The following is a 20430-nucleotide window of genomic DNA, read 5'->3' on the forward strand; positions in this document are numbered from 1 at the left end:
GGTCCCTAATTTAAGAAAAACTTGTGGTCACCCACCCGCACTCTGACCGCAGCCAGTGATGCTTGACTTCGGTGATCTGCTGGGAACCGTGTCTCAATGATCAGTCCATTGCTGGACGAATACTTGGATAGAATTTTTGGTGGTGACTGAAGTTTATTACGAAGATGACGGCCCCTACGTAATTTGTTTCAGGTGTCACAATAAAAATAATATTTTCTTCATTTGAATCCATTTGTAAAACATAATTTTTAAATTATGTTACATAATTTTATTATTTTCTTCATCGTTTTGGAATTGTTAATTTATGTTTGATTGTGTTCGAAATTTTGATTGGTGATAAAATGGAAGATAAGCGTTGCATTTGACATTTAAGAAGCATTGTTTGCAATATAGTCTTAGCTGTTTTGTTTCACTATTTACTACCAATCTTTTACCATTTGCACCAATCTTCGAAACCAGGAAGAAGTTCAACTGGTTCTATTGCGTAATACCTGAATGAAAAAGAAAACAACAGTGAGATGGGAAACACGGCTTCCTTTGATCTTTTAGATAGTCGATGCAAATATTTACATTTTGACCTTAAGGTCGCTTAACAGTTAACTTTGCAAAGCCACGTTGTCTATTGTAACATAGAGTTTCAATTAAAATTTGAGTAGTCTAGAAATTTTGAAAAGGATCGGAATTTGGTTTGATGATAATATTATGTCGAAGCAGGCAGGAAAAGAAAACTTGCATCGTTATTGGGCACAATAATCCAGTAGAAATAAAAGAGCTCTAGCTAGTGGAAAAGGTATCAAAATTTTGATTGATTTCAAAGTGGCCATAAATACTAGGCAATTAATTCTGTTTGTAGCCGTAAAGAAACAATTGCTAACTTTATTGTCATTCAGCACAGAGTTCCAGCTAAAATTTGAGTGCTGTAGTTATTTAATAATTTTATAACCGTCGTTGAACAGTCGATGCAATTTTGAGTTTACGACTGCCAATGTTGAACTCCGTAGCCCTATAATTTTTAACCCAATTTAGAAGACAAGGGAACTCCTTGATCAAGCATTGAAAGAAATTCGCTTCTGTGGAGGACTTTTAGATGGAACTAACCAGCATTGCCGCTACATGGAGAGGGAAACCGCGAAAACCTCCCACAGTTATCCTGACGACAAGGGTACCGTAACCCATGATCCGACTACCACAGAGGATATTTTACGTCAGCACCGTAATTGGTGCGAGTCGGGTGCAGAATTCGTATTGACCAGCCACCACTGGAATTCGAACCTGAGACACCTCATTGGAATGTGAGCGATTTATCCCCAGATTATTCTCAGATAGATGCCCTATTTATTTGAAAACTAGTCGGAATTAATAAATATCCTTCGGTGATAATATTCTGTATTTGAGCCAGATGGCTCAGGGGATAGATCTTTCGTTTTCCAATGAGGTGAACCGGGTTTGATCCAGGAGATGGCTGGTCGATACGAATTCCGCATCCGGCTTGCACCGACCACAGTGCTGACGTGAAATATACTCAGTGAAGGACGGATCATGGGTTAGAGTCTCTTTGCCATCAGACTAACCGTGGGAGGTTCTCGTGTTCTTCCTCTCCACGTAACGCAAATGCGGGTTAGTTCCATCAACGAAGGCAAATTTCTCCCAATACTTGATCCAGGAGTTTCCTTGTCTTCTGGATTGGGTTCAAAATTACAAGGCTACGGAGTTGAACATTAGTAGCCGCAAACCCAAAAAATTGGGTCGGCTGTTCAGTGACGGTCATAAAATGAAAATAAATATTCTGCCTTTAGCAATCTGGCAACGTTTAAACATGGCACTGCAATCAGGCACCGAGTTTCAAAAAGATTTGAGAAGTCTAGCTAGACAGAAAATGATCGAAATTTCGATTATAAAATTCAATTGTCCATTATTTTTTTTAACTATTATTACCTTACGAATATAAAGATATTCGTTCATGAAATACTTACTTCAGGAACCTCACACCAGAGGGTCCTTTGGCCGCCTTCTCCATGTACCAAATCCATGGCTGATAACTGAGACTGTAGAACGGGTGGACGAGAAGGAGGAAGATAATCCGAATCGGAAAACTTGCTGGAGGCGTCATCTTCGAACTCGGATTCAGAAACATCGGCTGAATATCCAAGGGTAGCTCTCTGCTGAACATCTCTCTGGTAAAATTGATACATGGGCTCTTCTTCGAAGGGAGATTTTAAAAGCTGCAAAAAAGGAAGTTTTTAGTTGTCACTCTCATTTTTTTTAAGATTAAAAAAATATATATATATAGTTTTAGTTACATATTAAAAAAATACACATAAAATTAATGACAATTTAGAAGATATGTTATATAGCAGGGGTGGCCAAGCTCCTACATAGTCGAGCCATTTTCTAAAATTTGAAATTTTTCGCTAGCCGCAATTAAATACGTATTTAAAAGGTATTAAAAAAATTTTTTTACATAAATTATATTTATTGAAAACATATAAGTAAAAGTACAAAATATGTGTATTGCATTTAAAATTAAACACATTTATTTTACTTATTGATAATTCTTTAAAATTTAGTGAATAATTGGTGACAGCACTTCTCAGTAATTCTTTGAGATGCTGTTTAGTTTATACTGATCGGTGTTTGTATTTCGCGAATTTTAAAGTGGAATAAAATGATTCACATAGGTAAGTTGTTCTGAATATTGAAATAATTCGACAAGCAGCCTTTTTTAATTTAGGATACTTCGATTCTGGTACAAATTTCCAAAATTCAGTAATCGACGGCGACTTATATTTTAATAGTAGAGTTTGATCTTCTTGCATCTCTATTAATTCTAATTCTCCAGATGCTTTTTGTGTCATAATTATATTGAAAACAGAAAACTCACCTTGAATTGAAAAACGTTGCACTTAGTCTTTCATATTTGTTCTCAGTAATTAAAAAGACATTTTGAAACACATACGGAACGATAATAATTCTTTAAAATATAATAACTCGAAAATGAAAAGGGAACTCGAGTACATTTATCGAGAGCCACAAATAATCCTTCAAAGAGTCGCATGTGACTCGCGAGCCGCAGGTTGGCCTCCCCTGGTATATAGAATAAATTTGTCAATCATAAAATGTCTCTTCAGATTGACATACTTTATGGTAGTTTAATGAAATAAGTCAAAAAGAATGTATTTACTTTTTATCGAATAATCATAAATGCAGAAGAAAAACGGAACATTTTAATAACTTTTAAACTAATATGTCCAATCCTAAGATCATCCGAAATTATTCAAGGATCAAGAGTTTAATTATAGATATGCTAATTAATTAAAATATGCGATATTTTAAATTACGAAATCAGAAAAAAAACAGACTTCCTCTGATCGGACATTATTATTTATTTTTTAAAAAACGAATTTGCATTTGTATTATGAAGGATAGCAGCAATCTAAAAAGAAAAATGCGCTTAAGTAATTTAATCAGGAAAGCGATCGAAAGTTTGAACCTCTAAATGTTAATATCACTTTTTGCTAATGTCGCTATAACTCTGAAAATATTTCAGAAACTCAAAACATTTTTGCGCACACTTACAAAACTCCTTTTTTTCCCCAAATTTAATTCCATGTGAAAAAGAAATTGTAACAATTTATTATTTTTTAATATTTAATTTAATAAAGATATCGAAGTATTTGATTTGCAAGGTGTACAAATGTTTATCTCACTTTAAACTATGTAATTTTTAATGACAATGAAATCCAAAATTTGAAAGGTATTGGTGGAATAGTTCTTGAGAAATTTAAAAGTTAAAAATGAAGAAAATACTCGACTCCAACTTCTTTGATGTTTTTCCAGCATCTGCTAACAAGACGGAAATCGAGTTTAGATCAAACATGTCATCTTTAATCTTTTATTTTTCTAACATTCATTCCTCGATATTTCTTTATTTTAAGCAATTTGTACCCTATTTTCATTTTGCGTTTACAGCGCAATCTAAGAACCAAAATACTGTAGCCTAATTTGAGAAGTCTTTCAAAAGAATACAAAAGTGCAACAAAAAAAAAAATGGCTGCTTCTATTTAAGATTCAATTGCCTTCCGCCTCCCTACTAGGGGTTAAGAGTAGGAGGGGCTCGAGCCTGATATTATTGAGTGCATTCTTTGAAAACATTTTACTCGTTTAATTTTGTTCGATGCGTATTTCCCGAGATATTGAACCGTTTCCATACTTTTCGGACACCCTGTATAATATATACCGGTTTCCACTTCATCTTCATTAGTAAAAAAAGGGACGACCACAAGACATACGGCAACTTAAACATTATTTCAATTACCACTTTTTACACTTACTTAGATGAGACTTAATTTTAAAAAAAAGTTATGAACTCTATAGCTGTTCTAATGAGCATTAAGAAAACACCGATTTTAAAAGAAAATTCAATGTTAATTGTTACACTTTTCTTTCCATATACGTTCACTAATATTTAATTATCCCTTTTAGGATCAAATCGCAATACAGTGTACAGGGTACAAATTTAAAAACGAACCATCCTGAATAGCTTTTGATCTAATGGTGGGATCTTCACATTCTAGAATTAATTCAATCTTAAAGGTTCAAGGGGCGACCTCAAATATGCTAATTAATCTGTGCAGACGATATTTCAAGTTACGAAATCAGACACAAAAACATACTTTCTCTGAATAAACGTACCTTTTTCCGGATGAATTTAGATTTCTGACCCCTAAGATATACAGAATAGCCGCAATCTGGTGAAATATGCTCCCAATAGTTTAGTCATGAAAAATGTCTTCACACAATTAAAAAATTTGTTTATTCAAAAATAATTCCATGTAATCTATATCTTTCAGTATATATTTTAAGTTTTTATTATTTATTTAATAATAGAGGAAAAAAATTTGAATTAGTATGTAAACAATTTTTTAGATGATTTTAAAGAATGATATTTTAAAAAGCACAATGGAAAATTTGAGCAAAATCCGGTCAAATTATTTTTGTGAAACCAAATTTTGAAAAAGTCGTATTCATTTTATTTCTCAGGACCTGTTCGATCAATTTCGCTCAAATTTTGTATTTTGCCATGTTTCATTTTGTAGTTTGTTTTCTTTAAGACGAAGTAAAAAATTGTATACGATACAATTCAAAAAATGTTTCTAACTATTATTAAACAAAATAATAAAAACTAGTAAATACTCACTAAAAGTTATTTTTTTGCATGGAATTAGCTTTGGATAAACGACTTTTAGAATTGTGTACAAAAAATTTTCAATTTGTTTAAAAAATTCTTGAGATATTGGGAAATATGCAAAGGGTAAAATTAGCACTAAAGGGTTCAAACTTTGGATTGCTCTTCTGTCCAAGCAGAAGGGACCATATTTTCCTAATTGCGGCTTCCCTTATATTTTGGAGTTCACAAATCCGAAACCATCGAAAAAATAGTATGTTTATTCAAAGAAAGCATATTTTAGTGTATGATTTCATATTTTAAAATATCGTCTGCTTTAATCGTATTTGAGGTCACCCCCTAGTACCATTAAGATTGAGTCCTAGAACGTGAAGATGCGATCATTAGATCAAAAGTTAATCAAAGTGTTGCGTTTATTTATTTATTTTTTTTTTTTGCACACTGTACACTTATGCAGGTCATGTGGATTTCTTTTACAGTTAATCTATCATTTTTATTCGTATATCAATTTTAAATACCATTCTCTGAAGGTCAATGACTACACTTCAATGAAGGCTATATAATACTAATTTATTTAGCGTATTCACATAAATTTATAGCATGAACATTTCCATTTACAACAGAGCTGAATTCGTAGCATAATTTTTTACAGATTTCTAATTTAATTTTTGATTTTGATATCATCAATTCCACATGACATTAACCAATTTAAAATCATTTTTGATTAATTAGAAAATGTTGGAGATACTTTAATGCATAATTAAATTAATTTAATAATTCTTCAGAATTTCAAACGTAAACCTTAAAGGAAAAAATTGAAGTACAAAAACAAAAATTACCTCTGTGTGAGATGATTTGAATTTTGAGAACTCCAAGATGTCCATTTTCTTACGGTACTGAGGGGGAGTACCACTGGAAACAGAATCATTATCTTCTTTATTTGATAATAAATTTGAGATCCTAAAATAATAAGTGAATGATTTCGTCTTTTATATGTGGTTAAAAAGTTTTAGACATAACTAATAGCCATTATTCTACTATACCTGCTATTTGTATTTGAGTGTTGAGACTGGAAAACATTGTTTTCATGTTTAGTAGATGCTTCTTCCTCTGTAAAATAAATAAATAAAAATAAATAAATAAACAAATAATAATAATAATAGTTTCTAGGTTTCTCTTTCCGTTTAAAACTTAAAAATCTCTTCAACCAACTCATTTTTACTTCTCTTTTTATTTTTTTAAGATTTAATTAATGATATAGAGGCTACAGCCCGTTGTGGGTAGGAATGCACGCAAGTTAAGACTCCAGAATTTCGACATCAACGACAATGCGGTTAGCACTCAGCACAATACCACATTTACTACCTATCGATCTGAAGCTGGGTGAGCTTTAAGTCACCATCGAGTATTGAACCCAGGTAATTTATAATTATAATTGATGACCTTTGGCCTCTAAGCTATTGGAGCATACAATTTTATCTAAATAATTTAAATTAGAATCGAATTTAAAATCTATAATTTGAATAAGTTTTTTGATTGACATCACACATTATTGGCCATCGAAATGGGCTACAGGTGGCGCAGAGCAGAACTATCTACATATGGCAACATTTCGCATGCTTTTACCATTAGCGTGTGGATAATCATAGGGAAAGAAAGTACGTTAGATTCTGTCTCGATTTTCAAACAGATTAAAAAAATTTAAGTTAGGAAACTATATTGAACTCAAAACTGGATTAAACATAGTTCTTAACGAAAGCGTCGTGGAAATTTTAAAACATCTTTTTGACATTCAAATGCGAAAAATACTATGGAAGGGGAAAATATCATAGTATATTCCCACACAACTGAGCAGAGGTGGAGAGTGCCATGACATGGATTTGGTCTTCTCTCCAGATCGCGAATATAATAGACAAATGAAAATTAATAAGTATACATAAAGTCAGTCAGCGCAAAAGAAGTGTATAACAAAATATATTTGTATAAAAAAAAATCATTATGAGATGCAGTTAAACTTTTGTAAATTTCAAATTATTAAATAAATCATTATTTTTCTTCATACTGTAAACATAGAAAAGTTAATAAACTTTTCAACAAACAATGAGGATATATTTCATGATGTTCCATGCGACAAGGTGATGTCAAAGATTAGCATTTTATAAGTTATTTAAAACCAAGTATTTGGTTAATGAGTACCTTTTTGAAATTTCTTAAACCGAGTATAAAGTTAAAAAGAAAGGCTAAGTTTTAAGCTTAGGCAATTAGGTATTTGCAAGTCGAGAAGTCAAGCGATTATGTTTAATTGTATACCTGTAGGCAACGTCACGCGTCAAACTTAATTGGCATCTGCATCAACGAATGCCATGATTTACACACAATGACGTTGCTTACAGGTATCCAATTATCAGAAGCATTTCAATTGGTTTACAAGCAGCTTGCAATGTCTTTTATAATTTCAAATTAAGAATTGAGCATTATAGATTCATATATGATAGGAAAAAATACTTACGATTTTGGAAATATTCTGGATCTAAACAAGTGTAAAAATGAGAATCAAATGCAGGAGACACATCATCTATGAATGCAATTGGAGAAATATCTTCTTTCCCATTTTCAGTTTTGTTTTGCGTCAGCGGTGGCAACGGAGGTGGAGTTTTGGGTCGCTGTACCCGTGGAACGCAAGAAACTTTCCTAAATCGAGGACGCTGGACAAAATCTTTGCAACTAATCTGTTGTTGCAAAATTGGCTCGGATTGTTTCCTGGCCTTCAAAGTATTTTGATCAAGATCTTTGGAAGACTCGTCGTCTACAACGGAATCACTGTATGGTCTTTGCTTTTCGCGGCCCATAGTCAAATGTACATAAAACATAGCACTTTCTTTTTTTGGCGATGGTGATCTCTTCACTGGTATGCTACTCGCGCTCTTCTGTCGCAGAATACACTTGATGAATGTCTTCTTTTTGGGAGAAGTATTAACTGAGCCATGCTCTTGAACTTTCACGCCTATTTCCGTTGAGGTTTGTCCGTTCTTTTTTATTTTTATTTTATTAGATTTTGAAGAAAGTTCTAAGCGAATGTCATTTTTGGTCCACGATAAATGTCTTTTGATTTGGCTTATAGGGTTCCCACCTTTCTTTTGTTTGGCTTCGTGGGTCTCATCCTTGTCCAACTTAGAGCTAGCGACTGATTCTAAGCTTGTGAGAGAACACTGCATGATGTCCGCGGCATCTTTGTCGTCTGGAGACAGAGATATGCTGCAGTTCTCATCTGGATCTTCTTTATCACGCAAATAATTTCCAAGGCTTTCGTAAACGGGTTCATAAAAGTGGTTCGAATCTCCTAGATCATATGTACTTTCATTCTGAACCTGCAAAGAGTGACACTGCTAATCACTAAAATTCTTTTTCCATTTTGTTCTATTTAAATACATTAATCAATTATAAAAAAAATATCGGTAAACCTAAAAATAGAACATAGGAGTTTTTCTCCTAATTACACTGGGGGAAAATTCTTTTCTTGTTGCGTTAGATTTCTAAAAGATCTCAGATACTTTCGTATCACTAATTTTAAATCTGCAATCAGATTCTCTTTTTAAGATACAATTTTTTAATAACATTTTTAGTCTACTTTTTGTCGAACTGTAGAAGTTCAAAAACATTATATATAGCAGGGGGTCGCACAAATGCTGCGACAAACTTCTAGAACTTAGGATACATTATCAGGATTTAAATTGCATACGAACTTATGTCCGGAAGTGTCACCATACGCCGCTAAGGGCGTTTCCCTACTATGATTTATTTCTTCGTATGCTTCTGAGCAGTTCATAATAGGAAAGCGCTTCTAGACGCACACGACGACCTTTCCGGGCATGAGTACCGATGCAATTTTAATCCTGATGATGTTTCCCTAGAAGCAGAACTCTCCTAGGAGTTCTGCCCGCGCATGCGCGCCCTATCACGAGAGCTTTTGTACTTAGTAGAGCAGAAGATGTTTATATGTTAAAGAGAACGGCAGTCTTTCTCGAGAGGGAGTTTTACCCTATATCTACCGTTACCTTTTCTTATTTCATATTTGTGTCTAAATAAACAATTAAAAAGACACATGTTTCGTCACCTTATAATTTATGAATAACTTTTATCATCTCTATATCTCTAATATCTTAGACAAGTTCTTTTGTAACAGCAAAACGACCCCCTGTTATGTATAACGTTTTTAAAATTTGTACATTTCGACAAATAATTTCATTCAAAGAAAATCTGAAATTTTTGAAGCAAAACTAATTTTAGATTTGAAATCCCCTACCTGAATTAGGTGATTAAGATTAACAATTAATCAAAAACGGTTATCAGGATTTAAACAAATTATTACTAGCTATGAATCACTAAACACAATAAGAGAAGTAACTAATGAATAAAGATTATTAGCAAGATACCTATAATTACGAGATTAATTCGTCCTGATAAAATTAAAGTCCATTAAAAACAACGCATACTTTTATTAAAAATCTAACGGTATCGCAATGGTACATTCTAATCAGTAGGATAAAAAATAGGAATGGTGAAAACAGAGATATTATTAATCCGACATCCATAAATGTATTTTATGTGTTGACCAGGATTTTTGAGCGAGTTTCTACATCATCAAAAATAAAACATTTTTTTTTTAATGGCGGACATCTGGGGATTGTCCCATTGGCCACAGGAATGCCAGAACTGCTACTCTTTTCTCGTTACCCAGTGGAGTGGGCACCTGTGGCGAAGTCACGGCGGTGGAGCAACGTCGTCCACGTCACACAACCACAACCCGTTTATAGGGAGGGTCACATTCACACAAAGGAGAAAGGACATAGAACACACAGCGAGAGAGAGAGAAAGAAACATCCATGCCCTGAGCAGGATTCGAACCCGCGGCCAATGGCTCCGCAGTCAGGCACGCTAAGCACTCGGCAAAAATAAAACTATTATTATCGACCTTACTGCTGAATCACATCTGTCAAATATTTGAAAATCTTCTATCATTTTATCTATTATTAAGTGTATATTTATCTGTTTAGTAAGACGTAATCTCTGTGGGGAAAATATCATTTCTGTTTTTACCATTTCTGCCTTTTGTACCCTTATCATTACCTTATTTTTACCATTTGTACCCTTGTGACACCAAACCCATTTAGATTTTTAATATAATTTTACCAGTGATTTTAAATGTTTTTAATAAAATGAAAATTATTAAAAGAGTTCAAAAAAACAAAGTGATTTGTTACGTACTTTTATTATAAGCAACGCATATGCTAAAAATTTGAGTTCATTGTTTAATATTGAAAATAACTATTAATTAGTATTATATTAGTCTATAATTTATAAGTTTACAATTATATTAACTTACTACTGTGTTAGTTTACTATTATATTAGTTATCAAACGCACATTTTGAACAATGTACATTTTTAAGTCGAATTTTCAACTATATCCTTTTTTAACTGTGCATTTTGAGGTATTGTTTTGCACCATTTATGTTACACATCTTTACAATTTGATTAAATTAAAAGGGTTATTAAATTATTATTTAATTATTGTTTCATGATAAATTTAAAAAAAAAACATTGTTTTATGCAATTAAAGAGTTTAATTACCTCATCATTTATCAGTGTATCACTGGAATCGGTGAAGGAAATTGTGTCTGTGCTATAATGTCGTTTATCACCATTGATATTCTGAAAATTTTGCTGGCTCTCTTTTTGACTAGAAGATCGTTTATTTCTCCTTCTTCTTACAGTGCTGAAACAATAGATGATAGCGAAATTAATAAATGACACTAATATTCAACTTTCTTAATTCCCTAAACAAAATGAATAGAGACATCAATGAAATAAAATAACTCCAACTAGACTGAACGAAAAATAATTCTGTTTTTGTTGCACCTAAAACGTAAAGCACTTTTGAAAGACATGGGGAGCATTTTCGATGGTGATAGAAATTTATTACCTCCTACATTTTTCATTTTAGATTTGACAAAAATAGAATTATTTTTCTCTTTTTTTTGTTTTGTTCCACTGGAAAATGTAGTTTGTAATTTAGAAAAAAAAATTATTTAATGTTTTGTATATGTTAGGCTATTTATGTCAGAAGAAATCAAAATTTAGATAAGGAGATAATACTTTGCATGGGACGTTTAAAAAAACGATTGTAACTTGTATTGTCATTATGAACCTAGCTCCAGTTAAATTTGATGTACAGAATACCCTTTGTCGATAATACCGAAAAATTTATACTTCTAACAATACAAAAATGACTAAAATTTCGTTTGTTATCAGGTAAAGACCATCCACAGAGATTTGAGAATCTTAGGTAGTCAGAAAGTGGTCATCTTAAGGATTCCATCGACGCAAACACGAAAACGTTATATATATATATATATATATATATACATATATATATATNTATATATATATATTATTTTACAACTATATTTATTGAACAATTTAATTAAAGTTAAAGAAAATTCTAACTTTATTTAATTAAGAATAAGTATCGAGAAAACAAGGCAAAAATAAAAATTTCGTATCTAGGGAAGTTCATACACATTTTAAGACTTACTGACTCATTTTTTTAAAATTATTTAATATATTAACCCAATGTCAAAGTCATAATTTTTTGCTTTTAGTAAAACATTAAATGTCATGAATTAAACTAGAAAATTACTGAAGAAAATTCCTGCCGAAAATCTTTTTTTGACTACAGTTTATTATTATAATTCTTTTGGAAAACTTGTGAAACTTCAAAACGCAATGTAAAATAACAAAAACTACCAAAATTATTTCAAGTAACTCTGCCCCTTTAAAAATTTATTTTTATTTATTGAAATAGTTGCTGAAAGAAAATTGACTGATAATTAAACAACCAGAAAAAAATTTCTGGAAATAATGAGCATGTACTGTTATGTTGAACTTTTAAAAAAATGCACCTAAGGCTTACATTAAAGAAATAAAAAAATAAGCATCAGTGTTCTCCCTAAGCGTTTTTAGAAGGGCGGTCCGCCCTGCCTGCTCTTTGACACCTAAATGCGCCCACTTTGTCCTTTTTGTAAAAAAAAAAGCCACCCATCCCTAAAAGCACTGCCTTTTTATTCATATTCCATTTTTTTTTCTTCAAAAATTAATTCACTGTTTAAATAATAACTACATGCTAGTAAAATCATATGTGTTTATAGGTTTAATTACTATTACAAACATTTACTTTGCTAGAATTATTCTCAATTTGTTACATTTTTATAAGTATCTCTTTTTTCAGGAGGGGATATTAATAAATTTTTTAATGGTTTTAATTTTTGTTTAATAAATATCTTTTTTTCTGAAAAATGCAGCGTTAAATATTTATTTTTTCATAAATTTTAGTTTAAATTACATAAAAAATCCTCAACTTGTTTATCAATTAATAATTTTTTTTAGATTACTTTTTTTTGAAACAAAAAATATTCCCAGAGATTATTTATCGGGTATGCTTTTAATTATTTTTATAAACTGCAAATTTTTCCCTTAATCTGATAATGAGTGAGAATCATTTTTTTGAAATATACGCATAAAATAGTATAAGAGGGTTTTTTAAAAATTGTGAAGATCAAATTCAGTTATTACATAATATTACGCATTGTTAAATGAGTGTACTTTCAAAACTTATAGTGCCCTTTTTTGAGTGGCAGCACCCTCTCCTTCTTAATTCCTAGGTAAGACTCTGATTAATCGATTGAAAGCCAAATTTTCTGTAAAATCATAACCAAAATATTTTGTATTAAAGTTATCAGAAATCAATAGGTTTCACCTGATTTCGTTGTTAGAAAGGCTACTCTTTATGAAATCATCATCACTGCCATCAGACCACTCATCTTTTGGGGCAGAACTTTCTGCAACAAAGAAAAATACCATGCTATGAAAGAGCAAACAATAATCACGAAAATAAATCTTAAACAATTCTCTTTTTTTTTAAAAATATATCATGAACTAATTACAATGCATTGAAAATGTAATGCAATATTGTATCCAAGAGATCCCCATCCCCTGCTCTGTTCGTTCACCAATCTCCACGATTACTTCGTAATCATTTTTGCTTCAATGCGATAAACAGATTTTATCATCAAAATTAGAAATTATTAAATTTAAAAATCCCAAAATTCTGTTTTGTATTATCACACATTTGGTTTCACAAATTTAATTTTCGGTTCTACATAAATAAAATTTGAGCCTTATCAATCGCTCGGTTAATACTGCAACTAATTTATTTTCTGCATTCCTAATTAATTTCAGATTGCTATAAAAACTCTGAACATAATACTCCAGAAATTTCTTTTAGCAATAGTGAGAAATTTAATTTCTTATATAGTTTACATGCGTTGGCTGTACACAGTTTTACTTAAAATTTGTTATGAAAATAAATATGACATATTAAAAAATAATTTTTTTTTAATATTTAAACTAAACTTAAGAATTTTAAAACGGTAAATAAATATCTTTATCATAAAATACATCATGCGATTATGTACTTTATACAAAATATTATGTAATAAAGGCACTTTTAGACCTAGGATTCTAATTTTGAATAATAATCGAATTCAAATACGTACTAATAAAAGAAAAGAACGCTAAGAGATAATGATAAATAAATATTGTTAATTAAGTGATAAATAAATAATTAACATGCAAATACTGTAATTACTTTTATTTATTTCATGCTGATGATAGAAAAAAATATCTAGATCTTCTTAGTTTATTGATGATATCACATGATTTTAAATTTCTAATGAGGATGCTTAAAATGGTAAGATGATAAAAATCTTTTCACTTCACTTACAGATACAGTAAAACTTTTAAAGTATATTCTGAAGATGAACACTAAATTCATTTATTTTTCCTTGTGCTATATTTTTGAAAGATATACTTAAAGTTTTCTTTAGTTTTTTATTTTATAATCACCGTTAAACAGCCGACCCAATTTTGAGTTTACGTCTACCGATGTTCAACTCCGAAGCATTATAATTTTGAGCCCAATCCAGAGGACAAGAGAACTCTTGGATCAAGTATTGGGAGAAATTTGCTTTTCTGGAGGACTTTTTTTGATGGAACTAGCGCGAATTAACCTTACATGCAAGGAAAAACGCAAAAACCTCCCACGGTTACCCTGACGGCAAGGGAGGGGACTTAAACCGATGATCCACAAGCCACTGGAGACATTTTTCGCTAACACTGTAGTCAAGGCAAGTTGGGTACGGAATTCATATCGACCAGACATCGCTGGGATTCGAACTCCGGTAAACCTTATTTGGAGGCGAGCACTCAATCCACTGAGCCACCAAGGCAATATTTGTGAATTAAATGAATATGATGTCATTATAACAACAAAATAAAAATAAAAATAGCATTAATATATAACAAATGCTCTTTTTGTTAAAATGGGCATAGCAAAAATTGAGGCAATAGCTACAAATAAATATCGATGGAAACACGAAAACACGAAGCTATTTTGATACGATGAACAAGCATCATCATCTGTGCCAAAACACAGAATGACACCAATGATGATACTTGTTTATGAGTCATCACTTCCACATTATGACATAAAATGTTCGCCACAGATGACGCTTAATCATCATAGCATCGCAACAGCCGTATGTTTTGTAAAAATTTTTTTTTATATATATATATATATATATATATATATACTTGACTGCTCCTTTGAAAATAATACTTAAGGCATAAACCATACAACTTCAATTTAGCGCATCATAAACTGAAATGTATTANGCTGATAGGTAGTCTGAGGTATCTGGTACCAAGCGCTCACCAACTGGTCCTGCAATTCCCTCACATTGCGAGGGGGTAGCGTGGCAGCACGAATTTGGTTTTCCAAGTAGGACCACAAATACTCTATTGGATTAAGGTCAGGTGAATTTGGGGGCCAAGACATGACTTGAAAGTCACTGGAATGTTCCTCGAACTAATCCATGACGATTCGACCCTTATGAGATGGCGTATTATCCTGTTGGTAAACACCATCCCCCGCAGGAAAAAAATGTTGCCATGAATGGGTGAACCTGGTCTGCAGCTATGTTCAACTAGTTTACAGACGTCAGGGATTGTTCTATGAGGATTATGGGTCCTAATGTGCCCCATGAAAACATTGTTCCTGAGTGAGAAACCATGAAAACCTGTGCGAGCCCATTGTTATAGATGGAGAATGGTCATAATGTAATGGCTCTTCGGTGTATATATAAACATCACAAAAACCAAAAATCATTTTTAAGTGTTAAGAGTACTCACTAATTTTTGATTGAGCTTTTGGTGGAATGTTTTGGTACGGAAGCCGACCAGATGTTGTATAATAATCACTGCTGTTAGAATCCTGAGAATCAATGTAAATGGGTTCCTCAGAAATGTCACTCGCCTTTTCAATTTCTAAGTCTAAAGTTGAATAGTAATTTTGAACATCGTAGTAATTTCTGTAGTCAGAGCTTGTGAGTGAAACAGTTGAAGTAGTACTGCTTTTTGAGAGATCGCTTGATGCAGTTCGGGAGCGACACCAAAGAAAAGAAGGATTCGGTTGAAGAGTATATTCATTCTCTGTATTCGATTTTGGAGAACTATCTGCTGAGTTTTGTTTAAGAGACGTTGGACTTGAATTAGAAGTTGTGGGTAAGCTATTTGGTTTACAGTTTTGTTCTTTAGTTTCTTGCCCTTTATCTGCAATTCTTTGTTTTTCTAAAGGAAACTTTTTAGATGCGCCAACTAAGCTACTTGAATTCAAGATTTGCTTCGTATTTTTAAGTGTTTCTTCGTCTTTAACATAAGACTTAAAGCTAGACTTTTGATTCTTCGATATTGGTTTATTAGTTAACTGATATTTAGTTAAGAAACTCCGAGTTGATAAGAGGGGTTCACCAACGACTTTACTAATGTCAGTTTTTGAAGTACTTGGAGACTTGTCCTTTTGCACATTTTTAGCACCTATATTTGTTTTTGTAAATTCATTTTTTCTGGCCTTTAGAATTTTGACGTCATCGGTTTGAGCCTGGACTTTTTCATTAACTAGCTTTAACCGTCTTTGTGATTCTGGTGAAAGAAGAGCTAAACTGCCTTCAAAACTGAGTATCGCTCTTTGAACAATGTTCAATGATTTATCTCCATCTAAAGAATTTCTTCCAACTGCTGATGCCGCGTTTGAGGTATCTTGGCTATTTGGCGCATTTATGTTGATAGCTTGACTCTTTTCATTAATAATGTCTTTTAAGATAGATTTATCACAAATACTACTTGTAGTACTAGATTTGGCTAAAGGACGGCTGAACTCAGTTTTGGATGGAACACTTGAAGTTGTAACAGATTTCGTTAATGGGGTGCTCGTTTCTTTAGTGGGTTCAAGAAATTTGCTTCTCAAACTAGCCACTTTAGATTGACTAATGGTGTTTCCGGAACCCGTAGTATTTTCAGCGTTACCTTTTTTCATCCAATTTCCAGCTTCATTCTTTACCCATACTGTCTTAGAGCTCGATTGAGAATTTTTTACCACCTCTTTTATTTTTTCTATTTGATCATCAACCGGTAAAATAGTGTTTTGTTTGTTGGACGGGTTTGAAATCTTAGATACTTTATCCCTATTTAAAATATTAGTATGAACAGTTTCCTTTTCATTAGAAGTAACTGAATTTCTCACTAACTTGCTTTTGATTGATTTAGCACCGTCACGTTGATCTGATCGATTAAAAGTTAGGATAGGTTTATCGTCATGCTTTTGTTTAACTCGGTATAAATTTGGCTTGTAGCTTGTATTGCTAGTCGTGGAGGGATAAGAATTGGAGTTTAAAGAGTTCGTTTCTAATTCGCCTAATTTAGAATTCACAGCTAAATCGCTTGAAAAGGTACTAGCACAGGAACTTTTAGACAATAATGTCGATTTGGCGTTTAAGGTTTCATTGGATGGAATGTCGATATCAGAAAGCTCAGAAGAGACAGAAGATATAGAACATTTCTTTACAGAATTCGTATCAAGTTCAGAATTCTTAGAAGAATTGCTCGAAAGAGACACAGAGGAGTTCGTCAAGGAAGTTCTGGAGTGTGAAGTTTTTGATAAACTACTAGCATGAAGGGATGAAAGTTTGTTCGTAGTAGAATTTAAACGAGATGTTTTAGTAACAGACGAATGTAAATGCGATACATTAGCAGTATTTGTAAATGAATTTTTTGGTGAACTACATCTAGGCTTAGATTTATCTTTGCAGTTTAAGAGTTTGACAGTGGTACTTTCAGTCTTTCGTTTTTCATAGGAAGCCTTGGGAGATACCACACGTGGCGTGCTAGCAGATTTTGTGACAGATGAATCATTAACTTTTTTTAATTCAGTCCTTCCACAAACCTTAGCCTTACAAGCACCTAAGTGAACTTCAGGAACAAGAGAGTTCAAGATTTTGGAATTAGTTTGCTTTTTTACATCCGTTTCATCATCTTTAACAGATGACGTAGTTTTTTCAAACTTACTTTTCGTAGTAGCTGACCCATTTTCAAATTTATTTTTAATATGAGACCACTTAGGCGAAGAGGTTAGGCTCCCAACTGGATTAGTATTGTCATTGGCCGAATCCAAAATTTTTGTTTTTGAATCAAGCTGCATGCTTCGCCTTTGAGCAACACCGTTTGTTTTAGGTATAGACCTAATATTCACCGCATTCTTTTGGCGAGATGAAATACTTGATGCGCGGGGTCTACTTCCTTGTGCATTTGGCTCTTTCGGCTGGCAGGTAATCGATTCTACCTTTTTTGGTCGATTTGCAATGGATTTTATAGCGGAAGAAGAGAAAGCCATCTTGGATTTAACAAATATTTGGCAATGCTGCAAATTTTGGAGCAATTTAAATGGCTTCCTAGCATAAGTTGTTGGAGCAGTACTGGTGGTAGCATCTGCTTCGGTCGATACGGTTTTCATCATTGGTCACCAAGTAATAAAACATAAAATAAAAAACTGATAAGGATACTTCCAATGAAAGAGGTATTAACATTATGATTCGTTATGATACCTGAAAAAAAAGAAAGGAGTTTTAATTATATGTCCAAAGAGGGTTCATAAAATATATTAACACATAATAGGAAATTAATATGAAACTAATGAGTTTAAAATTAAATTAATACTGTGCGAATGCTGATTGATGGGTATAAAAAGGAAGCAACTTATTACTTAAATGAAAAATAGGTAACTAAATTTGCAGAGTAAAAAGCACAATATTTTTTTTAATATTAATACTAATTTGCGCTACGTGAATTAATCTTACGTTACGTTAAGAATAACGTGATCTTTTTCTCATAAGAAGTTAATTTCTAAAGGCAGTAACGAAAATTCAAAATGCCCAAGTTAAACAAAAATACTAATTTGGCATGGTTCATATTGCTTAAGTGACAATTTACGATGGGTATATGGACCCCACGAAAATTAGAAATCTCTTAAAGTCCTTCTTAGTATTTCAGACACATAATAAAAGATTTTATGAGTCATCATCAATTTCAATTCAGCTATTTATAAAGAAGTTAAACTTGGTTAAAATAAAACTATCAACTTAAAAATATTTAAAAGAAGGAAAAAAATATATATTAATATTTTTTTTCTGAATGACTATTATAACTCTATATATTAATTTCTCTCTCACACATTCCGCAAAAAAAATTGAATACCTAAGAAGCATTTGAGTGGCATTAACAATTACATAAATGACAATAAATTATGTATGAACAATGCATTTTTTATGGTTAGCATTTAATTTCGCGTTAAAAAAAATATAAAGACCCAAAATTTTTCATTATTCCTAATTTATTATAGAAAAAAATATATTAAATCACGTTCTTAAAATTATTCAGGGGAAAAAATTCAATATTGAGTAAACTTACTCTGTTATGAATCTAAATTATAAGAAAAACATATAAGAAATAAGAAAATATCATATAAGAAAACGCATATTGTACACTATAACATTATGAAAATTCGGAACAAAATATATTTCTTCGTTGCTTATTACTTTATTATCGAGGCAGATATCCGTTGGAATGACAAGTTTCAAATTCATTGACCTTAACCTTGAGATACGATTTTTCCAACCGAAGTAACATCGTTAATTAAAGGAAAGGAAAAAACGTTCGTTGGAAACGGACAGAAAGAAAAAGCATCATTTTAACATACACTCATTTAATGATATGAGTTGGCTCTGGTTAATTTCATTACGTTTTTACGTCGAAAACATCTTCATATCATATGTTATAAATTACAGACATTGTCTGAAGTACAAAATTTTAATATTAACGGAAATATTATAATTATTACAGATGTAAAGTGATTCCGAATACAGCGATATGTGCAAGTAGTATAAAAATGTATTAATTAACTAATTAAATGCTAAAAATTTTAAATGATAAAAATTTTAATTGAACAAATGATTTAATTAAATGATAAAATAACTTTCAATTAAAATATTAAATGACAGTTTAATATTTTGGTAAGTTTGATATCTTAATATTGTGAAGTTTTGATGAATTAAGAGCTCCTCACTCATTGTAAAATTGTGCCAATTATAAAGTTTGGATAATATTCTTTAAAATTGGCGATTATTCAATGATTTTTAACTATTCATTTCCCATTAACTTTTGCAAAATCAATTTTTAAAATAACACGCTGATTGTCAAAAGAAATATAAATATATTACATTAGTTTAAGACATATTAATAAAAGATATTACATTAGTTTAAGACATAAAAACTAAATTATTATATAGAAACACAAAATAAAAAAAACTAATCAATTATTAGTTTTTTCGGTTGAGAAACACATTATGCCTATCACTTCATCCGCAAAATTAGTTACACTTATTTTATGGATGAAATAAAAGAGCTTAACACTGTTTTTATTGCTTGAAACATTGATTCTTCTTATTTCCTGCATGCGATTAGAACGTAATACAATTATATAATTTCTAAACATTGTAATTTTAGCAAGTTAATGCCGAAGCTGCATATTTTGGAATATTTTGTTTATTAATATAAAATGGAAAATGACTAGAAAAATTACATGAACAAGTTCCTGTCTGAAAAATATGAAAAAGTCGAACATTTTGTCACTTTTTCAAATGCAACGCAAAATGTTAAAACAATATCAAAATCTAAAACTATTTAAGACTGCAAAGAGAAAAAAATTATTCGTAGAATGGGTTTTTTTTCCTAAAATAAT

The 20430-nt window shown here is 31.6% G+C and overlaps 1 protein-coding gene across 5 annotated transcripts in view; it reads right to left on the minus strand.

Moving 5' to 3' along the window:
• The window catches only part of LOC107443073 (serine-rich adhesin for platelets), an 80447-nt gene that overhangs the window by 14090 nt on the left and 45927 nt on the right, over positions 1-20430 (minus strand). For all 5 annotated transcript variants that reach the window (XM_043046393.2, XM_043046395.2, XM_043046396.2 and 2 more), the window contains exons 2-8: positions 15492-18238; positions 13000-13081; positions 10815-10959; positions 7695-8553; positions 6229-6295; positions 6025-6145; positions 1974-2222 (exon numbers count right to left, since the gene is read on the minus strand). In XM_043046393.2, coding sequence (XP_042902327.1) covers positions 1974-2222; positions 6025-6145; positions 6229-6295; positions 7695-8553; positions 10815-10959; positions 13000-13081; positions 15492-18150 — 4182 coding nt within the window. In that variant the 5' untranslated portion in view covers positions 18151-18238. The remainder of the gene's footprint in view (positions 1-1973; positions 2223-6024; positions 6146-6228; positions 6296-7694; positions 8554-10814; positions 10960-12999; positions 13082-15491; positions 18239-20430) is intronic.

The sequence above is a fragment of the Parasteatoda tepidariorum genome, chromosome 10, assembly GCF_043381705.1.
Source record: "Parasteatoda tepidariorum isolate YZ-2023 chromosome 10, CAS_Ptep_4.0, whole genome shotgun sequence".
Lineage (NCBI taxonomy): Eukaryota > Metazoa > Arthropoda > Arachnida > Araneae > Theridiidae > Parasteatoda > Parasteatoda tepidariorum.